The 11,912-nt window shown below is 36.8% G+C and overlaps 1 protein-coding gene across 2 annotated transcripts in view; it reads left to right on the plus strand.

The window, feature by feature from the left end:
* Positions 1-9,204, plus strand: part of CNOT6L (CCR4-NOT transcription complex subunit 6 like) — a 103,893-nt gene extending 94,689 nt beyond the window's left edge. For both annotated transcript variants that reach the window (XM_025386293.1, XM_025386294.1), the window contains exon 12: positions 1,997-9,204. In XM_025386293.1, coding sequence (XP_025242078.1) covers positions 1,997-2,209 — 213 coding nt within the window. In that variant the 3' untranslated portion in view covers positions 2,210-9,204. The remainder of the gene's footprint in view (positions 1-1,996) is intronic.
* Positions 9,205-11,912: the final 2,708 nt, after the last annotated feature.

Raw genomic sequence — 11,912 nt, forward strand, 5'->3', positions numbered from 1 at the left:
GTTTAACATTTTTTTCTTGGGGCCTACCTTTGCAAAGAATTCTAGCAGTTGATGTGCATGATGGCACTCTAATAAGGTTGTAAGATATAGGAGGGTTTGTTGCCCAGGCTGGAGTGCAGTGGCGTATTCTCAGTTAACTGCAACCTCTGCCTTCCAGGTTCAAGCAATTCTTTTGCCTTGACCTCCCTAGGAGCTGGGACTACAGGTGCATGCCCCCAGACCCAGCTATTTTTTTTGTATTTTTAGTAGAGATGGGGTTTCACCATGTTGGCCAGGCTGGTAATGAACTCCTGGCCTCAAGTGAGCTGCCCGCCTCGGCCTCTGAAAGTGCTGGGATTACAGGAATCAGGCATGAGCCACTGTGCCCGGCCTTATAGGAGGTTTTATTCCACATAAGTAATTGAGATTATTTCATGTGTTTTATTTTAGAATTGAAGCAAAAAGTTGTCTCATAAGGAGAAATAAAATTACCCTGATCCTTGTTAACTCATTTTCTGAAATATCACTGTAAAACTGTAAAACTAGGCATATAACCAAAATGAAGGGATAATACCTTATGATCCTATCATTTTTTGACCATTTAAACTTGGAGTCCCCTGGACTCATGTAAGTTCCTTATTTTGTGGTAAAGTAGGGTTGGATAAGGGCTTCTTTTCTTTTATTATTATTATTTTTTAAGAGACAGAGTCTTGTTGTCAGCCAGGTTGGAAAGCAGTGGGACAATTATAAGTAGCCTTAAACTCCTGGACTCAAGTGAGCCTCCTGCCTCAGCCTCCCAAGTAGCTGGGACTATAGGTGCATGCCACCACACCTGGCTAATGTTTGAATTTTTCGTAAAAACCCGGGTCTCATTATGTTTAACCAGGCTGGTCTTGAAGTCCTGGGCTTAAGCCATCCTCTTGCCCCCGCCTCCGAAAGGGTTGGATTATAGGCATGAGACACTGCACCTGAATCTTCTCTCTTAGGAGAGGAGCAGTTTTGGTGTTTTGATATTGGTCAAATGAAAATCAAACTGAAATGATTGTGTCCAAAATCTCACAATATAAAAATTTGTTTTCATTAAAAGTTTTTGTGTTTTAAGTAGCCCGTTTCATTATAATACTTTTTAAAGTATTGGCTGGAACTCATGTATAGTATTTGTAAATAGGTTTTTACAGGTGTAGAAATATTTCTCCCTCCTTGGGCTCAGGCTGTCCTGATATGAATAGGAACTAGATAAGAAGAAATTTGATTTTGCTCTCTTGCATACACAACCTGGGATAATAAAAGCCCCCTGGTTTTGAGACTTACTGATCAGACTAATCAAGTCATTTAGCTCTGAGAGATAAAATTGCTATGTATGGCTTCCTGCTGAATGATTTTTGCTGAGTTATCCTTATGCAGGAAGGAAATCCAGAATTTACACATATTCTAGTATTTGTGAAAATGAGTATTTTAAATTAAGAATAGGACAGTTAACTGTGTAGTGTTTTGTATGTATGTAGCAAATCTGGGAAAGCTAAACTAGGATTAGCAAATTCATAAACATGGTTTACTACAGCTTCAGCCAGGTGTGTTTGGATATCTCGATATGCAAATAATTGAAAATAATACCATTAACTATGTATGTGCTTATATAAATATTCTTATTTTCTACTTATTATAGCCAATAGGATTAGTACAGGTTCCATTATATTTATACTGATATGTTAGATTTCACTAAACCAAGCAGGCCAATTCTGAAGATAACTGGACATAATTTAATGTGTTTAGCTTCTCAAATTATCACTTACACACAAATGGAAGGATTTATAATTCCGGTAGCATGCTGTGTTTCCCTATTGAGCCACCTTTATTTCATGTAATACCCATTGAAGATTTGAGTCTTACTTGACCCACTATCAAGACAACAGGTACCAAAAGAAAAGATACTCAGTTTTTTGTTTTTTATAAGTTATGGATTGTTCTTTATATATCCTGAATTTTTCTTTTCTTCCTATCCCCAATCTCTTTCCAGGGCGTGATTGACTACATTTTCTATTCCAAGACTCATATGAACGTGCTTGGTGTCCTGGGGCCTTTAGATCCTCAATGGCTGGTTGAGAACAACATCACTGGGTGTCCACACCCTCACATCCCTTCAGACCACTTCTCACTGTTAACACAACTTGAACTCCACCCTCCACTCCTGCCTCTTGTCAATGGTGTTCACTTGCCTAATCGGAGGTAGTGGAGTACTGCCCCGCCAAGACGGGGATCTGTTGCTATGGACCTGTACAGTTGTAAATCAAAGTATGTAGGAGTGAAGTATGGCCATCCTTAAGCTGCTTCTTCAGGTTTCTTTCATTATGTGTTTGCTGTAAGACTTTGTACATTTTTGTGCATATTGGTATCATTTGGCAGTAGGGCTGGAACCAAAGTATTACTCTCTTTCCAAAATTTTAATTTAACATGTTTTTAAATTGGACCTCCTTCTTTATATTGTATTAAGAGCCAGCATTCAAAATTGATAAATTACCAATTTGAGGCCCAACAACAGTGTATTTGTTTTTCCAAAACAAATACTTTCTTTTGAGTGGTTTCAGTGAGCCAACCATTTTATAAAAGGCAATTTTTAAAAACTATAAATACAGTATTTTAAACTGAATGATGATATGCCTTCCAGGGAAAACCTTAAATTTTTCCTTTATAACTGATTTTTGGGTTCCCAAGTCATTTGCACATTAACAGAGTACTTAAATTTGCTCGTTCTGTACATAAACTATGAGATAGCCTCTACACGTTGTAAGAGAATTTGAAAAATTAAAGATGGTTGTACAATATGCTTTCATAATCAAGCATGTAACACCACAGGACAATTTGTTGGCCAAATGCTAGTTTGGGGTTTTTTTGAGGAATCAATTTGGTTTTTTTGTCCTCTCTATATAACCTTGTTGGAAGTATTAATTCTAAGCCTGTCTCTCAAGTTTATTTATAGAGAAAGAGTAAGTAATCTATATTGCCACATACCTTGAAAATAGAATGCGGTACATTTAGGATGCCCACAGAATGAATTTTTCCTTATTCCAATTCAACCTTCTTTCTGTTCGGTTGTGCCAGGAAAACAGATGTTATATGACCTATATCATTTTTGCCATTATACTCAAACGTTAAAGAAAATCTGAATAAAAGGACCTTGATCAAAGTTTCAGATAAGGAAAATCATACAGATACTTTGTGTTTCCAACATAGATTATGGGGCTGTTGGTTTTTTTGAGATGACAGTGCAAAGGATTTGGGAGAGAGGGAACACATTTGGGGCAGTAGTTGAAAACCTTGGGCCATTGTCCTGACTCTAGCTGCCAAATGGCCATCATATGCTTTTAATCTTTGTTTCCTTTGTCTGTCAGGGTTGAATTAAGAAGCTACTGGTTTATTCCCAATTGTTGATGCCTTTAGGTATGTTGGAATCTTTTTTTTTGCCTAGGAGGGGCCAGTTGAAAATCTGTGACTCAAGAGGCAGTGAACAGAATACTGTTTTCTGGGGAATAATTCGTTGGCTACTTGATGTTAATTATGGCACAGTAACAGGAAAAGGTTGTGTCTGTGTTTTTAAGTTTTTCTTTATTCTGCTTTTTTGCTGCTATAAGAGTTTTCTGAAATTTATATTTTAAACTTTTCATGCACTTTACTGTTTCTAGTCTCAAAATGTGATATTTTTATTAAACAAGAAATTTTCCATTATGCGAATGAAATTTTAAAAGACAATAGCCTATATTTGTGTCTCACTAATATATAAAGTATAGGTCAAATTTAAATTATTTAATTAGTTTTAAATGTACACAATTTGTCTCCTCTTTCAAACCTGACATCTTAGACTGTTTTATTGGTCTTAAATGATACATTTACTTTGGTCATTTTATGCTAATTTCTTCCATAGTAAATTAATCAGGCTATATAATATTTCCCCAGAAGGGTAATTTTAGTGGGACGAGGGTGGTGGGATGATGTCATATCATACATGGGATTGCATCAGAAGGGTTCTGTAAAGCCTAAACTCCCTTTTAAAAGTGCCTAGTGATAGAGGCGTTGTTTGTCATCTAATTGGAATGTCATTGTAGTTCAGTGAATTTTGATGTAAATAAAATATTCTTTTAAAAATGTTAAAGTACCAGAATAAACAAAAAGAAACAACCCTTAAGATGACAGATTTTCCTCAACATGCAGGTTTCCCTTCTTATATACCTCAAGTATCCAACATCTAGCCATGCAAATTGATTACCTGAAGCATAGTACTGGAAAGTAGAATAGCATGAAAAACTTAATTTTGTGGACATTACCTTTTTTTGTAATCAGCTACTGTATGTTTTATTTTAGATCTTTTGTTTTGGGTGGGTTTTCTGCTCTGGAGGTATATGCACTAACAAAACATTTTCCTCCTTTCATATACGCATGTTAATTAGCAATGTGAGCAATATTTCCTACCATACTTCACTCCCAATATTTTTTGAGATGTTTGTATAAAATGGAATTTAAAGTTCACTTATGATTGTATATGAACCACAGAGGAGCCCATTTATTAATAAAAAACTTTTTTATTAATAGTTAAATGTAGAGGGAAAAAATAAAAAAAATGGGAAACGTTGTAAACAGCTTAAGTTTATTTTGTGTATGATCGAGGCACTCTGTTGCAGGAAGGTGTGTAATTGGGTTCTCTCTGCTTCAAATGCGCTCTTTCAAACCATTCATTATCCTGTGTATTTTTAATGTGGTTTTAGTAAATGTTGGTAGTAGCTCTGTTGAAGTAGGTAATTGTGTTATGTTTTGGGTGGTACACACTTGGGGCATGGTAACCCAAATTTCATGTGCACGGTTTCCCTTTAGCCCACTGCCCAAATTTCACATACCCTTCACCCTCTGTTCCCTTTGTAAAAGGAGTGGTATCTGTTTTGAGCTGCCAATTCAGATGATCAGAAATGCTGCTTTCCTCAGCATTGTCTTGTTAAAACGCATGCCATTTGGAACTTTGGCAGTGAGAAGCCAAAAGGAAGAGGTGAATGACATATATATATTCAATGAAAGTAAAATATATATTCTCATATACTTTCTAGTTATCAGAATGAGTTAAGCGTTATGCCATTGGGCTGCTGCATATTTTAATCAGAAGATAAAAAAATCTGGGCATTTTCAGAATGTGATACATGTTTTTCTAAAACTTAAATATTTCGATATTTGTCTAAGAACTGGAATGTTCTTTAAATTTACTAAAACAGTATTGTTTGAGGAAGAGAAAACTGTACTGTTTGCCATTATTACAGTCATACAAGTGCATGTCAAGTCACCCACTCTCTCAGGCATCAGTATCCGCCTCATAGCTTTACACATTTTGATGGGGAATATTGCAGCATCCTCAGGCCTGACATCTGGGAAAGGCTCAGATCCACCTACTGCTCCTTGCTTGTTGATTTTGTTTTAAAATATTGTGCCTGGTGTCAACTTTTAAGCAACAGCACTGCCTAAAAGCAAGCAGAGAACAGAATCCCAGCACCATTCTATAGGCAACTTTTTAGAATTCAGATATAGTAAATCTGTTCCAGATTTATGATGTTTTATGTAAAAAAAAAATTTTGTATAATAACATAGCTGAATATTTTTGTTTCATTTCTTTGATGTAAGGCGTGTGAACATTCGTTTGAATATCACATGTTGAAGTCAGGTATGGCACAATGGGTTCTGAGACCAGCTTTTCCTCCCCTCCCATTTGCCTTGTTCCAAGCTCTTTCTTTTCAAATTACTTTTCTGATATTCATAGGCAGATATTTAATTTTACTAATTAGCATCCTGTGTGAAAGTATTAAAGAAGCCACTGTGTTTTAGTGTAGTTGGCAAAAATATAAAAGCTCCCTTTCTTATTTGCCCGTATTTTTTGGTGTCTTAAAGTTATATATTAAATCACAGAGAAGCAAGGGAGAAAGTTGAAAGATATCTAAGGCTCATATCACTTGATTCTATGGTAGATTATATTAGCATTGAGGATGTGGCACATTAAAACTGGAACATGGGCAAATATAGTGTTCCATTTTAAAATTCTAAGTTTATATTGTTAAATGGGTGAAAATTTAAGTTTGTATTTGCATTTCCAAGCGTTTCTAAAAATCACTAATGCCATCTATACTTTTAGTATGAAACAGCAGAGTATAGAAAGCACAGGGAAGAATAGGCTAAATATGTTCTTTGAAGAACCAGAGGCATATAACCATATCATTATGTCATTCATAATACATGGCTAGATTTTCTAATGATAAAACTGTGTCCCAATGCTTATTTGATTCTAACCTTTTAAATTCTGTTTCTGAGGTATTTTAATAGCTTTGCAAAATATGCTGACCAGTTTTTGGAAAATAATGGTTTTTATAGCAAGCAAAGACTTTACGGCACATTTTCAAAATAGCACTCATACATACTTACATTTTGACAGAAATGTGAATTCTCACATTGGTAAGATATTCTTTTTGCCACCTGCCCTACCCTTTAAAAAAGGTCACTTTTGTAATGTGTAGCAGATTCATTTACGCCTTTCCCTTTGAGTCATATCATGTTTGGAGAACTGTGTGAATTATAGGTAGACAGATTAACTAGGGAAGCCAGAAACTTGAACTAAAGTTTTGAATTTGTAGACAGATGAGAACTTTTATACTATGGTTGCTTTGGGCGATTCTAATTTTGTAATAGCATCGTAATCACCAAAATTAAATTCAAACATTTTAGTACATCTTTAACCTGTCTTATTTACCAAAGTTCTAATCTGTTTAAGAACAGGATGCCAAGACCGTCTTTCATTTTATAGAGTGATATGCTCACCTTTATTTTATAAGTGTCACCTTAAAGCTTGAGGGTAAAAAAGAAGCAGCCCTTATATCTATACTACAAGATGTCTTGAACAAGATTCACAGAAAGAAACTAAGCAGTTCTTTCCAGGAAGGTGGTAAGGAAGAGCATGCATATTTCTTGTTTTAACCAAATACCTTTTTTATGTAAATGTCTCTATTAAACCACAGGTCCTACACCAGGAAATAGGGTGATACCAGGAAAATAACCAAGCTTTATGAACCCAGTTGGCAATTTCTTGTGGCATACGTTTGGTTAGACTTGGGTTATTCTTGGAACCAAAGGAAAATAAACATGTTGAGTTCTTCTTTCAACAGACATGAACATTGAAGTAATGGAATATTTTTTAAGCAAAATAGCTTTCACTTTCAAAGCATATGAAATAAGGACATTTGTGCTTATTAAATGTTAATTTTTATGGTACATTGTATAAACTGGGTAGCATTGAACTGCATTTAGAAGTATGTCATCAGAAACAAATCACATTATGAAAATGATATACAAATGCCAAGTGATATGACTCTTTTGGCATGGTGGTAGCATGGTCCATTCAGCTTTCAGAATCTTTTGGAGGCTCTAGTTTGGTGCCTATTACTAGTTATTTTTGTTAGGACAATCTCAAAATTTAGATAATTTTCCAGTTGTATGTCTGTCACTTTTAACTCTAAGGCATAAGAATCATGGTAACCCTCTCAGAAGTGGTCCTTTCTTGCTCATTTCAGTTCCGTATTAATTTCAAATTACTGATGTATTTTCTTTCAAGCTATCAATTGTTATATGTACCACATTTTATTTAGTTTGTAGTTATCTGAAGTCACAAAATTGGTTCAGCATTGATATCAAACAATGGCTTTGCTTCTTACCAAACAGACTTAGTATCCTGCTGCTTGTTTCAATCTTGAGGCAGTAAGTGATGCAGTATCTGGGTTTGTATTTACTTAGAAACTGTACTGTCCTTTCTCTGTGCTTAACTTGCTAAAAATATATTCCCTTACCTGTGAAATTCCTGAGCGGTGCTCTGCCAACTTTTCAGGGGGAGGGATTTGGATGGCTGTGTTACTGCACACTGGATCTGGAATTGTTCAGGGTTATGGGTGACACATTTCTTAAAACACCAGCAGCACTGAGATGTGCACTATGGGCATTCGTACAGTTGTCCAAATGCAAACAACTTTTTCATCTTGGAGAAGCTGAGATACAGAGTTCAATAGAAATACTTAGAATATTTTGAGAAGGTTGAATGTTTCATCTTTGGCTTTGTTGTCTCTGGAGTGGGGAAGTATGGAGGACTTTTTTTTTTTTTTAAAGAGAGTGTGTATGTACTTTTTCTCTCTATAAGGGCCAGGGTGTGTTGGTCAAATTCACCATGGATTAATTTATGTCTTCTGTTGTGATTTTTTTCAACTATATAACAAGTGCCAACTAATTGTCCATGGGACAATCTACTTTTCCACTCAATTTATTGTTTGAGTAGGGAAAGGTTCACTTATTTTCATTACCTGGCATTAAGTTAAAGAATTCATTATTTTGCATACATTTGAGTCATTCTGTGGCCTATAAAGTGTTTTTGTAACTATCTAATTCTAATGGTTGGAAAGCAAAGCACATGACTATAAAACCAAGCAAGGTGTTTTAGTAACTTTTTCCCTGAATACTTGGTAGTTTCCACTGATATTATTCCAAAACAAATTCTGCTGTTCTAGGTTGTATATTTACTTTGCTTTTGTTCTAAGAAAAAGCCAAGGACTAAATCAACTTGTTATTGTGTTTCAGTAATCAGTTTAAAAATCTAAGATTTTTTAAAAATTAGAATATTTAATGAAGTGCCATGTAATTGTAGCTTGCTAGTGTTTCATGTTTAATAGACTGGTTCTGTAGGTGTTTTAACCATTTAACACTCTCTGCCATCCCTGGAGAAAGTGGTTCTACTCTTACTGAACACATTCTCTTTGACAAAATCACCAGCTGCTTTATTTTTCTATTTATTACAGTTAAACAGTTGATGAGGTCTGAATCTTGACCAAAACTGCTCAGCTGAGATGTTTTTCACAATAGACACTGTACAAAGTGTGCGTGCAAAAGGACACGGTTGGTAGTATTTTTTCATTAATGTGAACATTGACTTAAAAAAAAGCAGTCCTGCCTTTTAAATCTTGTGGCAGCTCAGAAGGGAGGTGCTTAAGAACCTTAACTACTATGTCAGATAACAAAATATTTTTTTCCATTTTGGAGATTGGTTACTGCTCACACATGATGTATAGGGCTAAATATATGCTTGTTTCCTTGCACCTGTGTACTTCCCTTCTCTCCCTCCCTTTCCTTCCCCTGTAGGCAATAAATGGCCATTTTGCAACTGCATACCTTTGTCTTGGTTTTTGACTCTTTATTTGTGCAGTATAAACCTCTGCTTTTAGGTTGATACGTCTCTTCTAAAGTGAAGTAGAGAGCCGAGATAATTCAGGGCAAAATACGTAATTACTAATTCATGCTACATTTTTTTTTTCTAGTGAAAACTACTAAGTACATTGTTTAAAATAAAATCTGAAGCTAGTTATATGACTTGCTTTGCCTGAAGAAACCAGAGCAAAGGGGTATATGTCACTTCGGAGTGGAACTTTGAGAGCCAGTCTTTAATTTGCCATATTTCCTTTTCTTGCCTGTGTGATCATAGAAGCATATGTTGAGATGAAATCTCTCATTCCAGATCCTTAAGTGACTTTGATGAACAGAACTCCCCTGCTGTCCTTTGGACATGTAATGTAAGAAAAAACTGCTAAATCTCAGTGTGTTAATACAATAAAGTTGTGTTATTAGGGCTTAATTTAGTCCATCCTGACTGACAACCACCAGACAGATATTGCTGAGTTATCAATATTGAAGAAACTCAACAGCTGGACCTGCTAAGATCTCAAATTTCATTCAACAAATATTTAGGTGTCTTCTATTAACAAGGTGCTGTGGGTATATTAAGATGAAAGACATCTTTATAATGCCTGTCCTCCGAGAATTCATATTCCAAATACTCTTTATGACACAGAAGATATTCCAGTGTTTTAGTCAAAGTAAAGATATCTTAAATCGTAGAATCTTGGGAAAAAAGAGAAGGCACATAGTGAAATAGGAATTCTGCAAACTATGTTTACAGCCATTCAACTGAAAAATGACTTTAAGGTGTAATGGAGAACGTTATTTTTAGTGAAACAGAAACCTGCTGTGCAGCTTAGTAAGTACTTGGAAAAGATAATGGTAGATTATTTTGGAACAGATTGTCAACATTGACAGCTCAGGGCCTGTTGACTTGTTTTTACCAAGGATCCAATGTGAGGCTGTCACTGACCCTGAGGACCTTGTCTTCACAGAAGCCTTTGTGTTCACCAGCCTTTAGGAAGTCCTCCAAAAGTGGAATCACTCTCACATGAAGTGAATCTTGAAGTTGTCCAGATTTTCAAGATAAGTGCCTTGTTAAGATACCTTTGTGATGAGGCATTGAAGACATTCACCAAGTGTCCTTTCATTTCACCATGTGACCTTGGGTAAAATGTAGGCTCAATGGTAAAGGGGAGATGAACTAAATCTCATGAAGTGGCTGTCCCAAAAGCAGAAACCAAGACAAGGGTTTGCATGGAGGTAGTTTCTTTGGGTAATTGATCTCAAGAATGAATGGGAGACAAGGAAGAATGAAATAGGGAAGGAGTTTGGAAAGTCAAGGATGCGTCAGAGAGCTGATTGATTACTTCTCTGGGCAACTGGGGCATAAACATGCCAAGGACCCTCTGTGGAGCTGAATAGAAGGCACCTGAAAATTATCTTCATGAGGAATGGGATAAGGCAAAGGTTACTCCGTGGGTGTTAATTCCTTTTCCCATCCATGTTTGTGCATGTATCAAATTCACTTAGCAAGTTCCTGCAGGTGTCCCATATAGTGATAATGGAGAAATGGGATGAGGAGGGTGGGTGCAGAAAGCGAGAAATAATTGGTGTGGCTCAGCAAAGTGTATCAAGTTACACTGGTGTGCATCTGGTTGCCAAGGTAATAGAATAAGGAAGTGAGCTGAGAGGTGTGAGGTGAAGCATAAGAGGGATCCACTACAGTGTTACTGTATCACTGAGATCTGTTTGGGCCCAGGGTCAAGTCCATTTCATCATAGCCTACATTGTGGCAGGCTGTAATCTCAGTAAAAAGAAATAGATGAGGAGTAGTGGAACAAAGAATATAGTCCCCTGCTGCAGCTGGTTCTGAGGTTGTGATTAATATTTATCTTCCCTCTTCTATTACACATTTCAGATTTTACACAGCTTTGCAGCAGCCTGTTAGTGGATCTAGGTTGCTTCTCTGAGGTGGTGTGCCCAGACCTTCATCCCAACAAGATATAGTTACACTTGCTGGGTGACAGTTGCTTTCATAGACATAAAGGAACCAAGAGATGCCCAGTGAATCTTGGGTTTCAGACATGGTTCTTTCTGCCTCCCATTGTGGGAGCAACCCCACCTTCTCGTCAATATGAGTCTGTGTATGCCAGCACTGTGAGCCCAAAATGACCCCTTTCTGGGGGCAGCCAATATATTTCCCGTGCCTGGGTGTGGGTGGATATAAAGTCTGGGTCTTAGCCCACCTCAGCAACTCTGAAGGGCCTTCCCATCTTCAGAGTTCCCAAGGCTCCTTTCTGCATGGTTCCCCTGAGCTCTTCTCAGTCAAATCGTAATTCCTTTCCTTCCGTTTTACAGGGTTTGATTCTGAGAGCACTCACTGATAAGTTTCCTGCATGCTAATCTCCATCTGAGTCTCTTCCCAGAGAAGTCCACCTGCAACACTGAGCTCCAAGGAGGCATGCCAGCAGTATATTAGGACTGCCTCCAGGACTCCTTGCTTGATCCACTGAAGAGTGCCACCATGTCAATAAAATGCAATCTTATTCTGGTGCCCTGGTTTGCACTTTGAATATCTACTTTTACATGTTTCTTCAGTTCCTAGTCATGTTCCTAGCCCAGACCTTAGAATTCTTTGGGTGTGTACACTATATTCTTCTGGTGTATTCCTTGCTCAGACTGTAATGTGATGATAGTTA

The sequence above is a fragment of the Theropithecus gelada genome, chromosome 5 (assembly GCF_003255815.1).
Source record: "Theropithecus gelada isolate Dixy chromosome 5, Tgel_1.0, whole genome shotgun sequence".
Taxonomy (NCBI): Eukaryota; Metazoa; Chordata; class Mammalia; order Primates; family Cercopithecidae; genus Theropithecus; species Theropithecus gelada.